General features: G+C 59.4%; 1 protein-coding gene across 3 annotated transcripts in view; it reads left to right on the top strand.

Moving 5' to 3' along the window:
* The window catches only part of LMX1B (LIM homeobox transcription factor 1 beta), a 75,128-nt gene extending 55,879 nt beyond the window's left edge, over positions 1-19,249 (top strand). Inside the window, exons 3-8 of one of the 3 annotated variants that reach the window (XM_036261428.1) lie at positions 13,666-13,898; positions 15,737-15,918; positions 16,095-16,172; positions 16,313-16,379; positions 18,541-18,684; positions 18,993-19,249. In XM_036261428.1, the coding sequence (XP_036117321.1) occupies positions 13,666-13,898; positions 15,737-15,918; positions 16,095-16,172; positions 16,313-16,379; positions 18,541-18,684; positions 18,993-19,150 (862 nt within the window). In that variant the 3' untranslated portion in view covers positions 19,151-19,249. Of the gene's footprint in view, positions 1-13,665; positions 13,899-15,736; positions 15,919-16,094; positions 16,173-16,312; positions 16,432-18,529; positions 18,706-18,992 lie in introns of all 3 variants that reach the window. The other 2 variants (XM_036261427.1, XM_036261426.1) reach the window with 2 other exon arrangements.
* The last annotated feature ends 3,756 nt before the right edge of the window (positions 19,250-23,005 follow it).

The following is a 23,005-nucleotide window of genomic DNA, read 5'->3' as shown; positions in this document are numbered from 1 at the left end:
CAGTGGGCGATTCAAACAGTTTGTAGAGTAAATTAGCATTTGAGTAAAACAAACGAAGTGGACAAAAGCCTCAACCAGTTCTTATTTCAAAAAAAAAAAGAAAAGAAAAGTCGGGGTGCGAGGGATAATAGGTACACACTGGCTTGTGTACGCATTACAGTGTTGTGGGTGGAGGCCCCGAGGGAAGAGTGGTCGCCCCTGGGGAAGGGACCTGGACAGCTAGGAATGAGTGGAGGAGACAGAAGTGAACACTTTGTACATTTCAATGTTAAAGCATTACCTATTCACAAAGAAATTCAATTATTAAAGTACCGCATTTTGAAGTTGGTGAGACCCTGCACACCCAAGCTGGCTCCTTCAACTCTCCAGATCCATGCCCCCCTCCCGCACACACAGACACACATGCCTGGGCTGGATCAGGAGCAATTGCACCTACGTTCTGTTCACCTGTCTCTGTTCTAGGCAGTAGGTCCATGTGGGCAGGGCCCTCCTCTGGCTGGCTCACAGCTGTCCCCAGCGCCCAGCATTGCACCTGGCACACAGTAAGCGCCCCATCAGCCTCTGGGGAATGGGTGAACTAAAGGTGGAGAGGATGCCCTGGGAATTTTGAGGAGTGGGCTGCAGACGGGGGCGGGCAGTGCCCACCTGAGCCTTGAAGCCCAAGGATTTTGCCACATTCACAGGTGGGTGATGCTCCAAGCGGAGGGCAGTGCAGGGCGCAAAGCCCAGGCTGCTGGATTTCCCTAGCAACCCGCCTGCCAATTGCAGCTCCTCCACGCCAAGCTGTGTCTTGGGCAAGTTACCTTCCCTCTCTGCGCCTCAGTTTGCTCCTCCGCAGAATGGAGGCGTTGGCAGGGGCCTGTCCGAGTTGCTTGGGGCGGGTCCGCGGCCCCCACCGGGAGGCTGCACACAGTCGGCGCAGGATAAATGCTGGGGAACTGCTGCGGGCGCGGGGAAAGGGTTAAAGCCAGGCGCTTTTTAATTGTCAAATGACTGCGGGCGATTAGCGCTGGCAGCTTCCTCAATAATCGCTCTTCTCTGTACCTGCTGGGAGCTTAATTAAAAAACAAAGAGGCTCAATTTAAAGGCCATTACTATGCTAATGCAGCCGGGCGGGCGGTGATTAAGCGGCTCTGGCGGGCGGCGAGCGGCTGGGGCGGGGCGCGGGGCGATCAGTTACCCACTAAACAGACCGGCGCCCGCCGCGGTGCCCGGCCCGGGCGCCGGCTCTGACCCGCCCCGATCGCCCCTTGCCTGCCCTCACCTGGCTGGAGCCCCATAGCAGAGACCCACGGAGGTGGGCTCCCAGACCCTCTTATTGCTCCTTAGCAAAGGGTCCGACTGTGGGTAGGAAATCAATGCCACCCACACCTCCAAGGACTCCTCCAGAATGTCCCCTCCTGCTTCCCACCAGCGTGGAGCCCAGCTTCTCTCCTGCTCCCACTTCTCAGGTTAATCTCAGGCCCCTCAGTGGGCTGTGTCCCTGCAGAAAGTCAGCCAGACACTGACAGGCTGATGGCTGGAAGCAGATCTCAGGCTCCCAAACTGCCAGGGCATTTGCTCCCTTGTCCAACCACCTCCCCAACCTCCTACAAGGCAGGCTGACCGGGGATGGGTCCTCCTGTAGCTCACCGCTGGGTGACCCGCTTCAGGAAGGGACTCCTATCTCCCAGGGTGGTCATGAAGCTTTGAGCACAGGGTGGGCTGGTTCCCTGTAGTTTGACATTTAGGAATGCCTGCCAGGTTGGGGTTCAGAAACTTCACAGCAAGAGCACAGACAGGTGTGTGTGTTGGGGGGGGGGGTTGTTTCCAGATCTCGTGAGAGAGACTGGGCAGTGAGGTCCTCCTTGACTCAGCTAACAAACTTATTGCTCTCCCTCGCCACATTAACAGGAGTATAGCGTGGGGAATAAGGGAGGAGACGGCTCTTCTTGCCACTGAAAGATTGAGTTGCTGGGTGCTTTAAGGGCTATTTGGACAAACTCAGACTTGTGACCTAAGTTTGGAGAAATAGCTACTAGAATCTGGGGGTTTAACCAGGAGAGGGAGATGTCGGACCCGCTGTCTTTCGGTCTCAGAAGGGCAGGAAAGAGCTCACTTAGTCTGTATGGTTTGACCCTGCGAGTGTTTTCATTGGCTGCCTGGTAAAATTTGTGATCATAAAACTGTAGTGATTTTATTGGTAACATTGAAAACCGCCCTACCTGTGCCTGGCAGGGCAGGGCAGGGCGGGGGGGCGGGATTTAACTTGGTAAATTAACCAGTACAAGATACAACTGACAACAATGAAACTATCCATTGTAAAATGTGTCGCTGGCTACAAATTAACCAGAGAGTCAAATCTTGATAATCAGTGAGTTGCAGTTAGAGCACAAACCTGATGATAAGAGCCAACCTTTATTGAAAATTTCCATGGAAAATAATTTATCTCAATGAAAATAATTTTAGTAAACTAAAGATGACAATGGAAAAAGTTGTAAATTATTAAACTGCACTAGAAAGAAAATTGATCAAAAAATTAAATTGCCTTAATGGAGTTTGTTCCAGAAAATACTTGCTCAAAGGAAGTTGATCAATATTGTTACAACCCTGATTAAAATTCTATGGTCTATGTACAGGGAGCCCAAAATCCTTGGGGTCAGAATGATGGGGCCAAATGTCAGCTTGGTCAGCTGTTAGGCTCAGTGGTACCCCAGATTTCTCCTTTTGGGATCTCCTTGTTTCTTACACCCAGAGTGCGCTGAGTCTTGCTCCCCACTGACTCCTCATCTCTTAGCACAGTGTTTGGTCATGGTGGGTGTTTGTAAATGCTTACAGAATCAACTAGCCTTACGGTAAAATCCGTAACAGGTAGTTGCTGCTTTCAAAAGGAGGAATCATGGCATAAGATTTGGCACAGACAGAGAGAGTGCCTAAGTATGTGCTGAATAAATAGAAGGATGCATGGGTGCATGGATGGGTGTGTGGATGGATGCATGGGTGCATGGATGGGTGTGTGGATGGATGCATGGGTGCATGGATGGGTGGCCGGATGGGTGGGTGGCTGAGAGGAGTGGATGGATTGGGGAGTGGATAGCTGGGCAGGTGGATGGATGGGTATCTGGCTGAGTGGCTGTGTGAGTGGATGGGTGTGTGGATGGATGGATGGAATGGCTGTGTAAGTGGGTGGATAGATGGATGGGTAGATAAGTAGATGGATGGATGGGTGAGCAGATGGGAACAAAAGAAACCTGATCTATGTTCTTTTTTAAAAAAATATATTTTTTCTTTATTGATTTTAAAGAGAGAGGAAGGGAGAGTGAGAGAGAGAAAGAAACATCAATAAGAGAGAACATCGATCGGCCACCTCCTGCATGCCCCCCACTGGGGATTTGGCCCACAACGTGCCCTGACTGGGAATCGAACCTGTGAACTCTTGGTGCATGGGTCGATGCTCAGCCTCTGAGCCACACGAGCCAGGTTGATCTATCTTCATTAGCCCAACATTCAAGGCCTTCAGCTTGACCCTTCTCCTTTCCCATCTCTGCGCCAACCTGAGTGACCCACCGTCTCCTGCTTCTCTACCCCTACACAGAGCCCAGGCTCTGGAACCAGACACACCCCTGTTCCCGTCCCACCCTACCATTTCCCCCATTCAATCCTTTGCACACTTTACAGCCCCCTTCTCTGGGAAGTCTCCCCTGATCCCAGCTCTGCCCACCACCAGGCCAAGTTTGCACCTCATCAAGCCCTACCCTGGATCCCTCGGCCCTTCCTGGACACACGGCTCTGGCCCAGACCTGTTCTGCCCACTCAGGACCCTGGAGAGAAAGACAAAGGTCTCTACCCCATGTGATGTGGTGTTCTCATTTTCTACCCGTGTCATCGCCACCTCACCTCTGTAACCTTGGCACCCCCAGCTGCAGACCAACCAGGTCATGGGCCCAGCAGCCCTGAGCTGAGCAAGCACGAGCAGGGTCATTCCAAGCGGTGGGCAGGGCGGGAGGAGCTGAGGCAGGAGGGGGCTTCGAGCACAGGGAGGTCTAGGGAACTGGCAGCGAAGCAGGGAGAAGGAGCGGAAGCTCTGCAGCTTCCTGTCCCAGCTTCCGCCCAGGGTCTGGCGCTGCACGGTTACCCTCTGGAACATCCCTGTCTTCTCTTGTGAAAAGAGGGTGATAGTGCCTACCTCTCAGGGGTCTTTTGGGGGAGGAGTCCATGTACAAATAAGGCACAGGGCCCAATAGATATTAGTAAGTAATAGTAGCAACAACAATGGCTGCTGGATGTGGCAACTAAGAGCTAGGGACTCAGTGACAATGGGAGAAGGGAACTTGGTGAGTAGGTGAGAGAGGGTTCCCACTGTGAGCTCAGCAGGAGCTCATAGTAGGTGCTTAATGAATGAATGAATACACGAATCAGCACATGAATTGAATTTGACATAGAAGGGCAGAAGAAAGAGGGAGGAGCATCAACCCCAATGTCAATGAATTGGTGCGTGCAGGTAAAGGCCTTAGCTGTGCCTGGCCAGGACCTCAGGGGCCCTGCCAGGCTTCCTGGCCCAGGTTTTCCTGCTTCCTGTCTGGAGGGCCTGTGGGAGGACAGCCCGAGGGACGTGATGCTCCAGCTTCCACCTGCTCCGGACCATTGACTCCCCTGATGTCACCAGAGAAGCCCCACTATCTCCTAATGGAAAAGAGACTCGTGGGGCAGAGTCTGGGCCTTGCCCCAGCACCCCCAAGGATCAGAGCCCCAAAGGTGCCAAGCCATGTGCCCACAGCGACTCCCTATATAGGAGTGTGTGTGTCTGTGTGTGAGTATGTGTTTGTGTGCATGTGTGTGTGTGTGTGTGTGTGTCCTGGCAGCTCCTAACAGTGTCTCTAGCTGGGGCCTCTCAGAACTCCAGACTCCGATATGCAGCAGCCCCAGACGCACCGACGTGGCCCCCAGAAGGCAGCTCTGATGAGATGCGTCCAGACCCGCACTCCGGATGCTTCCCTCGCCACCCTGCCTCAGTCGCCACTTCATTGAATGCAGCTCCGTCCTTCTTGGTCAGGCCCGCAGCTCTTGGACTCACCCATGCCTCTATCCTTTCGCATCCACCCCAGGCTGACCACTTCTTAGCTCCTCCCCTGCTCCCTGGTCTGAGCTGACATCATCTTTTTTTTTATTTTATTTTATTTATTTATTTTTTTATCCTCACCCGAGGACATTTTTCCATTTTTTGTTCAGGTAGAGTGGGAGGGAGAGAGAGGAACAGAGAGAGAGAGAGAAACATCGATGTGAAAGGGACACATCGAGTGGCTGCCACCCGCACGACCCAACCAGGGCCGGGGACAAACTGCAACCGAGGTACGTGCCCTTAGCGGGAACCGAACCCGGGTCTCTCAGGACCGCAGGCCGACGCTCTAACCACTGAGCCAAACCGGCCAGGGCGGAGCTGACATCATCTTTTGCTAGGATTACTGAGATAACCTCCCAGCCCAGCTCGCTGCTCCCCCCACTCCCACATAGCTGCTGAGGAACCCAGTTAAAGTGTCAGTGGGATCAGATCCCCCTTTGCTCAAAGCTGACATGATCTTCCCCCTCCCTTGTCGCTCACCTATCACCTCCCCTTCAGCTACACGGGCCTCCTTGTCATTTCCCCAACATTTCAGATATACTCATGCCTCAGGGCCTTTGCACTTGCTGTTCCCTCTGTGGGGAAGGGGCTACCCCTTTCCCCCAGATATCTCAGTAAGCCTCTGACTGCCCTTTGTGAAACCCCTGCCACCTCCATCGCCCCTCCCTGCCTCATTTTTCTTCATCATTGTCACCAGTTATGCTCTGCATGCGACCTATGCCCTGATGCATCTATCTGTTGCCTGTCCCCTGGTCCAGTAGAATGGAAGGAAGGGGGAGGCTTGGGAGGGACTGTCCAGTTGGCTCACTGCTCTATCCCCAGCCTCCAGACAGTGCCTGGCACCGCAGTGGGCCTAAATAAATGTGTGGAATCACGGAATGTGTGTACCCCGCGGTCCTGGCTGTGCCCGTCCTGCCCTGGTCCTGGCCCTGGCCGGTGACCTCCAGCCCTGGCTGGGAGCTCCCGACAGCGCCCGGCCCGGATCAAAGGGCCAAGGAGCCGGCGGCCCGCACAGCTGGGTCTGCGCCCCGCAGGAAGCGCCGGGGCAGCCCTCGCGGCGGGTCTGGCCCTGGCGCGGCGAGGCGGCCCAGAGGCCCTGCGAGGCCCGCGCACTGGCGGCCGTCGGTCCGAGCGCCGGCCACGCCGCGCATTCCAGCCGCGTGATTGACGCGCGCACCGGGGCCCCCGCCTGCGGCTCCCGCCGCCCGCCTGGCCCGCCGCCGCCGCCGCATCAAAGCAGATGTTTGCAGCTGGTTTGAGTTGGATCCCCATCAACAGGCCCCTTTTTGTCTCAAAATAAAAAACAGCTACGCCCGGAATGATAAGGACGCGACAGGCACGTGGGGGAGATGTCAACGAGTTGGGAGGGAGGAGGCCAGGCAGCTCCCTCTGCCTGCTCTGCCCCATCAGCTTCCGCAAGTGACAGGGTTCTGTCCCCTCAGCTCCTGTGAACTCCAGCTCATCCCTCAGCCGGCGTCATCACAGTCCCCAGAGCAATGATGTTATCCACCGCACTGAGCCCTGCCTAACTAAGGGCCTGCTCCGAGGGCTCTGGTGTGACCCTTCCATCCTGGGAACCTCACCACCAGTCTGTGAAGGGGGCTTGGCACAGAGAGGACACACACCTTGTCGTGACCACCTGGAAGGTGGGGGTTTCGGTCCCAGATTTCAGATGGTGAAACAGGTTGAGAGAGAGTAGCTGGCTGCCCCCAAGGTCAGACAGCTAGTAGGTGGCAGAGCTGGGATTCAGAGCCCTCTGGCCATTCCTTCTGCCCAGAAGCAGGTTCCTAACTATGTGTCGTGTTGCCTTATCTGGGCAGTCCCCAGCCCTCCTGCAGGTAGGCCAGCATCCTTCCCTGGCCTCCCAGCTCACTGGGCATGCCCCACCGAAGCACTGGTGGTGAGAGTCCTGCTCCCCGGCACCAGCTCTGTCTGCCTCTGCTCCCCAACCATCTTGCATGAGCCTGGCTCGCCGCCAGCACCATGGGTGTTTGCTGGGTGAATGCAAGAAGGTGCAGCCAGGGGGGCGAGGGGCTGGGATTCCAGGCACCACGCCTGGTGGTCGCCATGGAGGGAGTGTGTCCAGGAACTGTGGGACTTGGGCCTAGAGAAACCCTGAAATAAACCGGGCCCAGAAACGGCCTGTTCCCCAGTGTGGCCCGGTGAGGGTCTAACAGAAGCCCACACCTCAAAGGGACCGCCAGACTGACAGACAGGGAGAGCACAGACCCAACAACGGTGTGATCGGGGGGCTTCAGACTGGAATGAGTGATGAAGGGGGGCTCCAGAACCTGCGCGAGGCGAGAGCCTGGGGGGGCACACCTGCCGAGAGGCCCTCTGTGCCAGGCGCTGGGCTGGACTACCTCGAACAGGTAAAAACCCACCGGATTTTCAGTCACTAGCTGAGGGAGGGATCAACACCCCCATTTTACAGATGGGGAAACTGAGTCTCAAAGAAGGGATATGAATGAACCAAGACCACACCACTGGTGTTGATGTGAAAAAGCACATTCCTGAGGATGGGGGCTCACAAAGAGCCCTTGAGTGAGCAGGGGACAGAAGGGACAGAGGGCAGAGTCCAGATGGCCCGCCTTGAGTAAGGTGTCCAGGCCTGGCCCACTCACGATGGCCGCCCTGGGGCTTTTCCTGTGCAGTAAGGAGGAGGGTGCTGTTGGGGGTTTGCTGCAGGACCCCCAGCCCAGCAAGAGTCACGTCTACAACTTCGTTGATTAAAGTTAGACACTGGACACCAGGTTGTATGGTTGTGAAGGGGGTGGGGACAGGGGAGGGCGAGTTCACCTATCTTGTTACCTGGCAGCATTCTCAGACCCCCCAGAAGCAGGGCATCCAATATTCTCCTGTCCTACCGGGCTGCTCATTCTGTTCTTCACAAGGTTGTTCGTTCACTCAACAAACACTACCTAGCACCTCCTCAGTGCCAGAGCCCAGGGACAGGAGGCGAATTCGACCCGGTTCCTGATTCCTCGGTCCACGGGGACTTCAGACACACACATATCTGGGTCCGTGGGCATCAGGGGAGGCTTCACAGAGGAGGTGACACTTATATTGGGTCTTGAAGGATGAAAAAGAGTTTAAACAAGAGGCAAAGGAAAGGGGGCGAGAAGACAGGCCTTGGTGGGACTTAAGCGTGAAGGAGGCAGGAGGGAGCTGGCTGTCTCCAAGGAGCAGGGAGAAGCAGGCGACGGACTGGAGCGGAGGGCCGGGGGCCAGGTGTCGGGTGGAGTGGGGCCTGGAGTGCCGTCACTGGGGTTGGGACTTCTCCTGAAATCGCTGCATGCTCTTGGACCGAGAACCCAGCCAGGGCTCTGTGATGGGGTACGGGAAGGGCGGTGCGGTGAGAGGACATGGTAAGAGGGGCTCCGCTCAGCAGGGACAGCGACTGGGGTGCTGGAGAGATGATGGCAGGGACCGTGGTCCCCACTGATTTAACCTAGCCATTATCCCCATGGGGCAGGTGGGACACTGAGGCTCAGAGAGAAGGAACTGTGTGAGGTTCCAGTGTAGCAAGTGACAGAGCCAGGGCTCCAGGCCTGGTCTGTGCTCCACGATATGGGCGTGAAGACCCCTGAGGAGAGGCCGAGTCCCCCCCAGTTGTTAGGAAACCAGTTTGATCAGAGATGAAAGAATCAGCCATACTGTGTGCATCTCTGCAGCTGTCAACGGTTTAAGAGAAATGAATTGATCAGATGGGTACTCCCTGTTCAAATGCTCCAGAAAAAATTGGTTTTGGAGTTTTGTTTACTAGCTCAATGAGTTTAATACATTGAGCATTAAATAAATAAGCAACAAAAACTCAGAAGAGATGGAGATAGGTTACAGCCTGGGACTCTCCCAGAGTAGGACGTCCCTAAAAGGAGGATTTTTGCTCCCTAAGCACAGATGATTGGTGCGGGGGGCTGTTTGTGAGGCAAAGATGTTCAGTTTCGTTTAAGAAAAATTCAAACACCTACTGGGTACTGGGCTCACACTGAGTAATGAGAACTCAGGGTGAACCAGGCCCCTGCCCACGATGTTCCGGGCCTTGAGGGCAGACAGACGTGGGTGTGGTGCTCAGACCACGGGGCAAGGTGACTGACCAGCGGAGAAACTCGTGGATGCCCAGGGCAGGGTGGGGGGGGGGCGGGTATACGCAGTGACGGTGCTGCTGCGTGTGACCTGGAACGAGTAACCTGCCCTCGGCACCTTGGTGTGCTCATCTGCAAAATGGGGAGGGAAGCAGTCTTCCTTTTAGGGTTCTGGGTTTGCTGAGGCTGTGCAGGTAGATGGTAATTGCGCTTGATCAGTGCTCAGTAATGTTAACGACACAGAACTGAGCCGGGAGTGCTGTCCTGCTCAGGCCGCACAGAAGCTAGGAGGCCTGATCTAGAGCCCAGGGTGCTGGGAGAGGGGACCATGGCTAGGACCTGTAAACCCAGTGTCAGGGAGGCTTCTCTCTGGAGTCTCAGACCCCAGTGAGGGGGATCAACAAAGGCATGTTGGACACGTGTGGGACAAGAGAAGGGCAGACACCAGCTCCTGTAGTGTCCTTAGCACTGTGTTGGCCCTTCCAACAACCCCATAGGTAGGTATCATCGTTCCCATTCTACAGATGAAGAAATTGAGGCTCAGAGACGTTAAATGTCTTGACCAAAGTCACACAGCAAAAAAGTGAGGGAGCCAGGATGGAACCCCAGGCTGCCTGCTCCAGCGCCCGGCCCCTCCCCCAGCCCTGCAGACTGCTCCCCTCCCAGGTGGCACTGCCTCCCCAGGGATACAGAGGGTACCAGAGGGGAGGTGGGCCTGGAAATGTGTAAAGCAAGTCCCTAGTATAAGTGCCACAGTGTGTGGGAGAGTGAGGATAAGGAACACAGAGAGGGAGAGAGGGAGGCATTTTCTAAGGCTGGAGAGGAGAGGGGCTTCCTGGAAGAAGGGGTGCCCCAGCAGGGGCTTGGGGGCAGAGATGGGGAGTCGAGGGAAAGGTGATCTGGGCGTGGGGAGCACGAGGGAGGGCTTGGCAGAGTTATACGGGTTACCAGCAAGCCGATGTGCTTGTGCCGTGGTCACAAAGCTGCCCTCTAGATTTGGGCTTTCTGGACTGGGTGCGTGAGGGGGGCACTGAGAGGGCAGGCAGCTAGTGGGGGAGCCACAGGCAGCTCCTCCTGGGGCACCCCACCGTCTCTGCCTCCCAGCCCCCCAGCCCCAGTGTGGGCAGCAGGGACACACACACCTGGAATTCCTAGCACAGTTCGGAGTGGAATTGTCCCCATCTTACAGAAGAGGAAACTGAGACTCTGACTTGCCCAAGGTCACAGAGTCAATGGAGCTGATGAGCGGCTGAGTCAGGACTGAGATCGGCACCTCTCCAGCGCCTTTCACACCAGGCCAAAACCCCTGGGGGCAGGAGGGGAAGGGAGCAGGAAGGCCTTCCATCCTGACCGCCTCCCCGGCTTTGCAGTATCCGCAGCATCCCTGGAGAGGCTTGCTCCTGGCCTCAGAAAGCCAGCCCCAGCCCACTGACCATTCCCTCTGTGCTCGGCTTTATGCTGACAGTTTACTGCATCCTCACACTGAGCAGCAGGCAGTGTTGTTGAGCCCATTATACAGATACGTAAGCTGAGGCTCAGAGATAGGAAATTACTTGCCCGGTCAGCAACCAGAGTGGTGGAATCAGGCACTGAGTCTGAGTCCATCTGATGCCTGTGCTACCCTCCTGTGGCTGGGTCTGCTCCTGGGTGGCTCCTTCCACCAATCCGTCCATGGAGGGAGGGGCTCATGGAGAGGAGGGGACCCTGCTGGTGCCCCAACCCTCCCACGCATGCTGTTAGCAGCTCTCACCCCTGCACGGTAGACAAAGGCACCCCATAATTGGGAGTGAGTATTTCATGTGTCCCCCCTGATGTTTTATTGGGAGGAGAGATGCTCAGAGACCAAACGGATGGCACATTCCGTTTATAAAGTGTGCGCAGTTTGTTTTATTTCCCGAGTTTTTGCAATCTAGATAACAGATGATGCCCCGAGTGGCTGGCGCTGCCTCTGTAATGGCGGCGCTGAGCCTTTGGAGAAGTATTAATAATAGATTGTGTTGATGAGTTTGGAGAAAGTAGCAATCGACCCCCTGCTGCCAAGGCATTAGCGGGGCTGCTCTGAATGCAGCCTGCACGGTGGCAGTGTCTGCAAATGCGGGTCACCCGCCCTGCTGCTCCCTCCCCCAGCCTAAGGCGTCCTCTGGGGAGCCTCCCAAGGTGTGCTGACCTCTGCCGGAGACCCCGGCCCTGCCCTGCTGGCCACATCTCTGTCCACAAGCCACAGAGGCTGGCTGCGGATCGTAATGGGGCCCCCAGGACAGGAGGTGGAGTGTGGGGAGGGGACAGAGGGAGAGTGCGGGGGCAGGACAGAAGTGTCCTCCACGTCAGAGCAGCGGGTTCTGCACACCTGGCTCCTCCCCCGGCCCCTGGCAGAGCTGGATGGGGCCTCTGCCTGAGGCTGCCGTGCACAGTTGGGTGGGTTGTACCCTGAACGAAGGTATCCAGCCACAGGGCCAAATTAGAGCCCAAATCCAGCTCAGGTTCTTCTTGCAAAGTCACACACAGGGGATCCCTGTCTGCCTGGAGCACAGCCTGGCCTGAGCCTCTGCCACCCCAAACCTCCACTCCCCCTTCATAAACACTCTCGAGGCCTCCCCGAGGCTCAGGTGCAGTGAGGTCCTGCCTGTGGAACCCCTGGAGGGCTGACAGGGGCACGTGCTGCCACTCAGATGTGATCTGCGCTCACAGCATTACATGCTCGGCCGGTATCACTGAGTTCTGACAACAGCCCTTGGAGGGATGTCCTGTTGACACCCCGTTTCATGGCAGAAGGAACTGAGGCCAGAGAAGCTCAGGTGAGCATAAAGGAGGCCATCTTCCCAGGACTGGGCCATCAAGGCAGGCTTCCCAGAGGAAGTGGCGCTGCAGTTGGGCATTGCAGGATGAGTAGGAGCCTGTGGGGTAGAATAGAGAGGGCAGCAGGGTTGCCGGGGATGCCCCCGGTTTGAGTGCCCTGGCCGGTGCCAGGGGCAGCAGCAGAACGCGGACGGGCCCGGTCCACTGCACCTCCCGGCTCACTGTGGGCGGTGCGGATGAGCCCCGGGAAGGGAGGAGGCCGAATGCCTCGCGTTTATGGCCGTTCCAGAACCGATTAGCAGAGACTGCAGCTGTAATCTGTGCCTGTGATGGCGAGCCATAAAGAGGGATGGCATGTGCACAGCGCTCCCAAGGTGGCGCCCACAGACGTGGCCCGGGGACGCGGGGAATGAAAAATGGTTTTAATTCCCTCCCAGCAGCAATAATTTGATTCTTCATAAATTTTTCCATCAAAGTGTTGTTGAGGCTGAGTTCCCACAGAGCAGGGCACATGTCAGGGATGGGCGGCCAGAAGAAGCGGTCAGTCGGTGTGGGCAGAGGAGGGGCCGTGCTGCTCGGACCCTTCCGTACACGCTGGCCAGAGGCTGGAGCCCCCGCCTGGCTTTGTACCCCGAGAGGGACGATGAGTCCACTTTGTCACGGAGGGACCAGATTAGGTCCAGGCTCAGAGTCGGCTCCATCACTTACCACCTGTGTGACTCTGAGCAAGTGACTCCACCTCTCAGCACCTCGATTTCCTAATCTCTAAAATGGGATTAATATTCCTTCCTGCCTTACAGGGTGGCCTCAAGGGTTAAGTGTTTGTGCAGGCAGAGTGCTCAAAACAGCGGCTGGCGTGCCATACACGCTCAGTAAATGCATCTCTTCATGGTAGCGATGCTTAAACTGACCAGGTGTTAGCCAAGCCCAGGGCCAGAGGAAGAAAGGCCAGTGTTAGGGTGGTCTGGAGAAACTACAGACTGTTCCGTGGGGCACAGCCTGGGGGAGCAGAGGGGACGAGAGAAGAGGCAGGATCGCCAAGGGCCATGAGTGCCAGCCTCAGGAACCTGATGTTCTCCTAAGGGCACTAGGGAGCCATGGAAGAGTCTAGTCCAGGGAAGCAACATGACCTGGTATATTTTAGGCAGATCTTTCTGGCTCTCATCCTGGAAGACAAAGGGTTGTTGGGGCCAGGAGCCCAGGGAGGGGACTGGGACAGTCACTCAGAAAGGAGAGGAGGGGCCCATGCTGGGTGGTAGGTTGAACATGGTGGGGATTGCTTGCATGTGGGGGTGCTGGAGGGGCAGGGAGGAGGCAGAGCGGGTCCTGGAGTGAGGGTGGTTAGACCCAGGGGCTGCCTGCCCTTCCCCTCAGGGCAGGGGCCTGCCTGGTTCTGGGAAAGGTTGAGGCTAACCTTGTACTCTGCCCTCTAGTGGCCACTGTACCTCTGCGCAGGAAGGGCCCTGAGCAGACCCACACACGAGGGCACCTCTGGGCAGGATGTCCAATGTCCACCCTGAGGCCACCAGGCCCTGCGAGCCAGAAGAGTAGGGCTACCGGGCCCTCCCCCAATTGCTCTGTGCCCAGGGAGGGGTCAGGGTGATGGGAGGGAGAGGTTCTCAATAGGCAGTGGCCTCTGGGAGGGAGCCTGAGCCCAGCTAATGTGCCCACTCTGCGCACCCACAGGCTCTTCGCGGCCAAGTGCAGCGGCTGCATGGAGAAGATTGCCCCCACGGAGTTTGTGATGCGGGCACTGGAATGCGTGTACCACCTGGGCTGCTTCTGCTGCTGTGTTTGTGAGCGGCAGCTACGCAAGGGCGATGAGTTCGTGCTCAAGGAGGGCCAGCTGCTGTGCAAGGGTGACTACGAGAAGGAGAAGGACCTGCTCAGCTCCGTGAGCCCCGACGAGTCGGACTCTGGTGAGCCTGGCTGGAGCTGGGGAGCAGGCGGCAGGGGGGCGGCTGGGCAGGGTGCTGTGGAAGGGGAAACCCAGGGCCTGAGCTACACACAGACTACGCACCCACATCCATATGCATGTGTGCACTGATGTGTTCACATACACATGTGCACACGCGCAGGGGCACATGGACATCAATGTGCACACATACTCCCACATGGCACACAAATGCACCTGCGGACATTGCCACTGAAGCACACGTACCTGTGCATATGGGTACATGCGTGTGATCACAAATGCACACACACACAAGCACATAAAATGCACATGTGGGTACCCATGCCCAGGAGTGTATATACACAGGCACGTGGACATTCGTAGACATATGCTCACATGTCCAAGCATGCAATAACTCACACACAGGTATGCAAACACACATGCATGTGCATGCATGACCCAGCACACACATGCCGTCAGCACTGATGCATATGGCTATACACACGTTTAACCACGTGCTCACGTGTGCTGTGGTTTGCACATGTGTGCGCATACACACACCCTGCTCTCTGGCCCACAATACTCTCCCTTTTTCTTTCTCGCCTTGCCCCCACTGTGGCCGAGCACCACTTGGTCTCCACCAGCACCAGGTCTGTAGGCTGCTGATGTCTGAGAGGCAGGGATCTGATGTGTCCTCTTGCCTTTGGCTCCCCGAAGCCTTCAGCAGCGGGGAGCAGCAGCCCTGAGCTGTCCCCTATTTCCCAGATGGGTGGGGAGCCTGAGGCTCTCTGTGGCAGAGGGAAAGACCCCATTTCCCAGGGTGAAGGCGCCTCTCTACTTTGCTCCGACCTCCAAAGGATTATGCCAGTTTGGAGCCCTCCTGGCAGGAAGGCCCAGCCAGGAAAGAGTCTTAATGCAGGAAAAGCCAGGGAGGTGGCTGGCGCCCTGTCATCCCTGGGGGTAGTGGAAGGACAAGCAGGGAGCAGGGATGACCTCCTCTGTGCTGGGCCTTTGGGATAACCTGGAGCCCATGGTCACAGGATCAGCACAGGCGGAAGGGCTTTGTCACTGCCAGGACTCTTGGTGGAGGTAACGAGCTCCCATCCATCTGTCCTCTGTGTACCCCTGGGCAGGGCACCACCCTGTGGGAGAGCAGAGGCTGGCCAGGTGCCATTGGCCCATCCACACTAGGCCCAGGAAGGGGTCTTTGCGGGATGAGACAGCCCCGCCCACAAGGGCTCATGCTCTGAGAAAGACAGGCCTGGAGAGAGGAGACCAGTCCAGACATGGTGACAGCAGGGGGCACGTGTCTGGCTGGGAGGCTCTGCTGTCCATCCAGGGGGCCTCTCTGAGAAACACGACTCTGGGGCACGGAAGTGGCCAGCTGTACACAGTGTTGTGGGTGTGTCTCGGGGGGAACATGCATGTTCTGCACACATGTGTGTACGTGCCTATTCAGGTATGTGCACGCTAGGTCATCCTGTCTGTGAGCACGTACCTGTGTGTGTGTGTTAATGTCTGTGAGTGGCATGCACTCGAGCCTTGGTGGGCCCATGTGCCAGTCTGTATGTGTGAGCATGGTGTGTGTGTGTGTGTGTGTGGCTGTCTTTGTCATGAATACTCCTGTGTGAGAACATCTGGGGCGTGGCCTTTGCCTGTCCATTCTGAGTCCCTGGAAGCTTCAAGGAAGAAGGTTCTCTGGGCCCTGGGCCCGGCTGGCTCTCAGAGGTCAGCCCTGTGGATTGGGGCCCCAGGGTGCCAGGGGCCAGCCATGGCAGGTGTAGGCAGGAGGCAACGGGATCCCGTCTCGCAGCAGGTTGCCTAAGGGTACAAAGCTGATAAACTGGGCTCTGTCCCCCACAGTAAAGAGTGAGGACGAGGATGGGGACATGAAGCCTGCCAAGGGGCAGGGCAGCCAGAGCAAGGGCAGCGGGGATGACGGGAAGGACCCACGGAGACCCAAGCGGCCCCGCACCATCCTCACCACGCAGCAGCGAAGAGCCTTCAAGGCCTCCTTCGAGGTCTCCTCCAAGCCCTGCCGAAAGGTGAGGGGCAGCTGGGTGGGGTGGGGGGCTGACCCGCACCTGCTGCCTTTCCAGACACCACCCTCCACTCGTACTGGGGCGAGGACATCCCTCCACCCCCCCACTCATGCATCCGTCTCCCCAGTCCTCCCCGGGGCCTGACCTGTGTCCCTCTGCCCCTCCCCCTCTCCTGGCAGGTCCGAGAGACGCTGGCGGCAGAGACCGGCCTCAGCGTGCGCGTGGTCCAGGTCTGGTTTCAGAACCAAAGAGCAAAGGTGAGAGGCCAGCCCCCCACTGGGCAGACGTGGAGTGGGGGCCGCGGACGACAGAGGGCCTGATGTGGGTGGGTAGGTGAGGAACGAATCAGGGCGGGCGGGGCGGGGGCGGGGACTGGCATGAACTGAGTCTTCTGCAGATGAAGAAGCTGGCACGGCGGCACCAGCAGCAGCAGGAGCAGCAGAACTCCCAGCGGCTGGGCCAAGGTGAGGCAGGGCAGGGGCCGGGGCAGGGGCCGGGGCCGGGGCCGGGGCAGGGGCCGGGGCAGGGGCCTCCGCCGGTCCTGAGAAGCCTCCCACCGCGGCTGACCGCGCTCCCTCGGGAACTGCTGGCCTGGATGCAGCCCAGGTCGATGCAGTAGAGAGGAGGCAGCAAGCACTGCGCACAGGAGAGATGGCAGGGTGGGCAGCCGGGGGCGGGGGCAGAGTTTCTGATGTTAACTACAGTCCTTGACTCACTGTCACCGTGTGTTCTCATCACACGACATGCTCCTTCTCACTCAATTCTCACACATCCCTGTGAGGCCGGGCACTGTCATGTCCCATTTCACAGATGAGGAGACTGAGGCTCAGTGAGACTAAGGCCCAGTTAGTATGGGACAATCTGGCCGGGAGGGGGGCTCCTGAGCTGCGTGTGTACCAGGACCATACGCCCCGCCGCCCACAGCAGGAGCCAGCAGACTCCAGAGAAAGTCTGCAGGGTGTGGAGTCAGGCTGCGCCCCTGCCGGACAGTGAGGCGCTGCCCGCCCCAACACTGGGCTTTGCCAAAGCGCAGGGCTGCTCTCTGAGGCCTCCTGGGGACAGGGGACCTTCAAGGCCTTCAGGGGGCACAGGGAACTCTGGGACCGGGAAAGTGGGGTGTGCGCCCAGGGCTGCCTGCTCGGAAGTGAAACAGGGTCTTCAGGGCAGATGCCAGGGCCCGTCACTCAGGACTTCAGGGGCCAAGTCAGTGTCCCAGGCTGAAGCCAGGACTAAGGCCATGGCCGAGGGGCCCAGTTCTTCCCCCCTCTCCCTCTGTCCCCTCTCCCGATGGCCCGAATCTCCCACAGGGCTCGCGAGCTGTGCTGCCTCCTAGACTCAGTCTCCCAGAGAATGTCCCTCAGGCCCCGTAAGCTCCCCACGGCCACACTGGACTCCACATCGCTGTCCCTGCCGCCACATGCGCCAGACACCCCTGCCCCCCCCTCCGACCCAACCTCAGCAAATGGCACAGCCACCCAGTGCCACACCAGGAGCCCGGAGCCATCTCTGACCCTTCCTGTCCCCCATACACGCATCCACCCAGTGCCACACCAGGAGCCCGGAGCCATCTCTGACCCTTCCTGTCCCCCATACACGCATCCACCCAGTGGCCACACCAGGAGCCCGGAGCCATCTCTGACCCTTCCTGTCCCCCATACACGCATCCACCCAGTGGCCACACCAGGAGCCCGGAGCCAACTCTGGCCCTTCCTGTCCCCCATACACGCATCCACCCAGTGGCCACATCCAGCATCTGCTTCCTGTTCCCGTATCTCAGGCCCCTGCTCGCTGTCGTCTTCCTCATATGTCATCTCCCTTGAGAGGGACCTCAGACCTGCCTGGCTTCCTCCTCCCACTGGTTCCCACCTCCCCGTCCAGCTCCCCAGCCTTTCTCCACAGCCGGTCTGGGGGCCCCTGCTCAGCTCCCTGCCCCCACACCATCTTTCAGCTCGTGTCTCCCCATGCCCGCCTTCTCCCTGCGCACCCTCCGGCCCACAGACTGGGCTCCTGCTCCCTCCCTGCCTCTATTGCCCCTTGGCCTGCGAGCTGCCCCCGCTCAGGCTGCTGAATCCCTGTTGGTTCTTTAAGGCACACGGGGTTGGGGTCCCTTCCTCCAGGAAGCCTTTCTGGGCCTGTTTGGCCTGGGCTCGGGCCCCACCTGTGTCCAGATGTAGGATGACTCATTGCCACCTACTTAGGTGTCTCCCAGAGGGTGTGGGCACCTGGAGGGCAGGGCCTCGGGGGGAAGGGAGGGCTTAGGGAGGGGAGGCTCCAGCTTCTGATAAACTGGTTCTGGGAGAGGAGCTGGAGTGTCTGGGGAGGGAGAGGGGGGAGGAGGGGAGGAAAGGGAGGGGGGAGAGGAGGCAAGGAAGGGGGGAGAAGAGGGAGGGGAGGGGGGAGGGAAGGGAGAGGAGAGGGGAGGGGAGGGAGGCTCAGATAATGGCTCAGTGGTCCTGTGGGCCCGGGAAGGCCACAGGCAACCTCAGCTGCAGGGTGAGGGTGTCCGGGGAAGTCTGGAGGTCGGAGGGACTGCCCTGGGCCTGGGGTATGCGGGTTACCGTGGGGGCTCGGGGGCTCCCAGGATGAGGCGGGCGGGCCAGTCAGTGAAGCCGAGCTCTCCCCCAGAGGTCCTGTCGAGTCGCATGGAGGGCATGATGGCCTCCTACACACCGCTGGCCCCACCGCAGCAGCAGATCGTGGCCATGGAGCAGAGCCCCTACGGCAGCAGCGACCCCTTCCAGCAGGGCCTCACGCCACCCCAAATGCCAGGTGACCACATGAACCCCTATGGTAAGCTGCCCCACCTCCTGCCCTAGCACCACCCCTGCTCCCTGCCTGGCAGGCCTGGGGCCATGACAGCCACCTCCCACCCCGGCGACACGGCTGGCTCGTGCCCGCCTCCTGACGGGACAGGGACGCCCTCCAGACCCTTCCTGTGGCCCCAGCCCCTTGGGTCAGGCACGCTGCCGGCAGTCATCCTGTCTCCCCTCGCCTCCTGCCACACAGCCTGTAGGGCCGACAGGGTCCCCAGGAGCCGCAGCCCACACCCCCATCCTGACGCCGCCTCTGCCCCCCAGGGAACGACTCCATCTTCCACGACATCGACAGCGATACCTCCTTAACCAGCCTCAGCGACTGCTTCCTCGGCTCCTCCGACGTGGGCTCCCTGCAGGCCCGCGTGGGGAACCCCATCGACCGGCTCTACTCCATGCAGAGTTCCTACTTCGCCTCCTGAGAGCCGGCTGGCCGCGCGGACACTTGGGCCAGGGTCCTGGGGTGGGCCCGCGGGCCACAGCGGCCAGCCCGCCACCCCGACCCCGCCGCCCACACAGACTCTAAGACAGCCATACGGTGCCCTCCTGCCGGCCAGCCGGGCCTGGCTAACGTGCCCACTGGCACAGCCAGACAGGCAGATGAGCACAGCCGGGCAGGGCCTGTGTCCTGCCCACAGAGACCGTGTCACCCAGGGACCCAGAGCTCTCGGACAGCCACTCGCCTCCCAGCCCACCTTGGCCTCCATCGCCGCTTCTGTCCCCATCTTTTTTGGGAAGCTTAAATTCTCTCTATTTTTTTAAACATCCTCTCTGTGTCCAGCCAACCTCCACGGCCCAGGCTTAGGCCCAGGCTTAGGCCCAGTGCTTGCCCGGGACGACGCTCTGCCCGGGGCCTCTCCCCTGCGAGGATCTGTACACCTGTGCCCTGGGCTGCTGCCCACCTCCCCTCCTCTGCCGCAGGCCTGCCGCCGAGGACCACCCCTCCCAGCCAGAGCCTGGAGCAGAGGCGGGGAGTCTGCCAGGTGCCAGCCCCACCACGGCTCTGCCCAGAGGGCAGTCACGGGGGAGGGTAGATGGAACCAGGCAGGCCTGAGGGGACAGACGCACGTGCAGATGCACACACCTAAGGGCACACTTAATGCAGAAATGCACACAGACGTAGGGACACTGAAAGACAGGCCTCTGCAGAGAGCCCTGCAGGGTCAGGAAGGGGCCAGACGGGGAGGGAACCCCTCTTCTTATAGTAATAGGAGAGGAAGGAGGGACGGGGGGAGGAAGGGGAGAGGATGGGCTGAGCCTGAAGCAGGTGGACTCAGATGCACTCTAACCTCACCCAGATGGAGGCTGAGCTGCCTGAACAGGCTGGGCAGCTGCCAACCAGCAGCAAGGGCAGAGGCAGAGTGCTCAGACCAGGCCGACTTGGGCAAAACGGCGGAGCCTCCAGGTGGAAAGGGACCTCGCAAGTCACCCACTTGGCACTCCATCTTATGCTTGGCTCCTCAGGCCACCCCTGCCTCTCCTTGCATACTTCCCGTGACAAGGAGCCCACTTCTTCATCAGGCCCCGAGTCAGCTGCCCTTTTCTGCTGATTTTACCTCTGTCTTTTTCGGCCCTGAATCCTTGCTTCTCAAAGCCAGGCTTTCCGGTTTCTTCAGCTCTTCCTCTTGGAACTGTACCCACAGCAGGGCTCCAGCTTTCCCTCTCAAGGCGTGGAGTACATGCAACCCAATCTTCCCACTGACATCAGCCAGCCAAAGTGAGCAGGCCCATCACCTCCCCGCTTCAGGTGCCCTGCCTCTGTTAATGTGCCCGAGACCCAGTTAATGGTTTAGGCCACATAACCTTGGAAACTCACCCTGCTCTTCTGTAAGTGAATCCCCTGACCACCACACACGTGACAGCTAAGCCACAGCTCTTCTGTGTGTGCGGACGGGGTGGTCGGCCCTGTGCCTTTCACCCAAGGCAGGTGGACCCTCGGGCCTCTCCCTGTTTGGCGTTGGCCCGTTAACCATCCGCCTCGGGTGATGCATTCCACTGCATCCGGTCCTGTTCTGCACACTGCTGGAAGGCAGATAGCTCTGTCAGCCCTCCTCCCCCCTTCACTTAACTCGAACCCTGCCAAAGAGGAAGTGAGGTCAGGCTAATGGGCCTGGCTCTCAGTGACCCCTGGAGGTCACTATGTCCTCAGCCAGGTGCTCACAGCCCTGCCTTTAATTCTAACTCGGAGCCCTCGGCTGCCGCCTGAGGTCTGCCTGTCCAGCCTTTGAGCAAATGGGACGATGTCTGACTCCGCCTTTGGGCCCCTCTGCTTGGCCCTCACTGGGATCCGCAAAGTTCGCCAACCTGTTCAGCGTTGGCTCCTCTGCCCGCTGGAGCAACCTGAGTCCCTCTGGCGCGACCTGGGCTCATCTCCCCACCCCTCCTAGCTGCTGTGCTCAGACCTCATTCTGCCCTTCGCCAGGGCACCACCAGAGGGGGACGAGGCCCAGCGTCAGCCTGGGGCCAAGCGGCCAGCCGGCCCTCTGGGCTCTCGTGCCACACAGCACGCCCACAGGGATCCCAGTGGGTGCCCTTGGCCCTCGGCAGCTTCCGCTTCCCCATCTCCTGGTCCCGAGCAGCCCTGCTTTCCCGGGAGATGCTGCCCTTTCTCCTTTCGCACGGTCCAGCCACCGCGGGGCACCTGGGCAGGGCCGGGTGGAGGCCCCAGTCCCCAGGAGACCTGGCCACCCGCCCACACTCTGAGTTGGAAAGAACCTCAGGAATGGGTCATCTAGTCTACCACCGCCCTTACTTGGCAGCAGGAAAATCTGGGCCAGGAGAGGGGAGGGGACCGACCAACCCTGTGCCAGCCAGTCAGTGACAGAGCTTGAGCTGAGAACAGGGACCCCGTGCCGCCCTGCACCCTCCCTACCTGGTGACTGACCTCGGGGTGGGGGCATGACTCGGCTAAGTCACTCTTGCCACTGCGGCGCCCCACAAACCCCGAAGCAGCCCCAGCTCTGCCCTCTGCCAGGGGCTGGTACAGGGACACCCACGCTCACGACCCACAGATTGTCAAAGCCAGAAGGGACCTCGGAGAGCCCCTCACGCCTGAGTCACCCCTCAGCTGTGGTTAGGTGACCCCTTCACTGCTGAGGCTCACTGCCCCCCCAGGCTCTCGGGCTCTGAGGCCCCTCTGCCCAGCCCTGGGCTGCGTGTGGGGACCCAGATGACCCAGATGTAGTGCCTGCCCGTGGGGGGCTGTCTCCTAGAAGGACAGACATGCACTCCGCCCCCGACCTTGTTGAGGGCCCATTTCTCAGACGAGGAACCCGAGGCCCAGAGAAGGGAGGCAGGTGTTCAGGGTCACCCCCAGGGGCACACAGAGCGGGCAGGCCCCCTGGGGCCTGGGGCGAGCCGAGAGCAGCAGGCTTCTCCCCCTTCAAGGGAGGAAGTGCAGCCTTGACTGGAGGGGGGTGCGTAGCCAGGACCCCCTCCCCTCCGGATGAGGGGCCATCAGGGCTGTGGGGCGGGGGGAGGGGACGCCCCAGGGAGAGAGACGGTGAGAGAGTGGTCCCTGGAGGAAGAGGCAGGGTGAGTGGCAGGCCGGGAGGGGACCGCTAGGGCAGGGAGACTCGGAGAGAGGGCGTCCGCCCCAGGTAACAGTGAGTGAGGGCAGAGGAGGGACCAGAGGGTGGGCTGTGCCACCAGCCAGAGCCTCGGCGGCCTTCTCCATGGACAGAGGGGCACACTGGTTCCGAGGGTCAGACAGGGATCGCTGGGCCTGTAAGAGAATGGGTCAGTGCAAGTGGCTGCGCATCTGGGAGGCTTTCTGGAGGAGGGGCCACCGTCCAGGTGCGCAGGGCCGAGCAGGGCCAGGCCCCAGCACGGGGTCGGAGCAGCCTGTTCTCCTCTAGGGGGCTCACCTGCCTGGCCACCCCTCTCTCATTTCACACACGAACCTTGGAGGAGGGAGAACCGGCCTCGCCCTGCCTCGCCCCAGCCTGACCCTGGCACCACCGGGATGAGGATCGCACCTCCCATCTGGGAGAACCCACGGCTCTGGGCTCGCTTCGCCCTGTGGAGAAGGGGTCCACACTCACACCCACGCACATAGACACACACTCACACCCAGACGCACACGGAGGCACACAGACTCACACCCCGGCGCGCACAGCCCGGGGGCGGGGGAGCAGGAGGACCCTCCAGCCTCTGGCCCTCGGGAGGTGCCGTTTCCAATGAGCCTCTTTGCTGGTGCCCCCACCCCACTGGGGTTCTCCCAGGAGCCCAGCCTCGCTGGGTGGGGACTGGGCACCGGCCTTTCCTGTTTTCCTTGT

This window comes from Molossus molossus, unplaced genomic scaffold, assembly GCF_014108415.1.
Source record: "Molossus molossus isolate mMolMol1 unplaced genomic scaffold, mMolMol1.p scaffold_m16_p_14, whole genome shotgun sequence".
Taxonomy (NCBI): Eukaryota; Metazoa; Chordata; class Mammalia; order Chiroptera; family Molossidae; genus Molossus; species Molossus molossus.
Note: the sequence above shows the minus strand (reverse complement) of the source record. Positions and strands in the feature narration are given on the sequence as shown.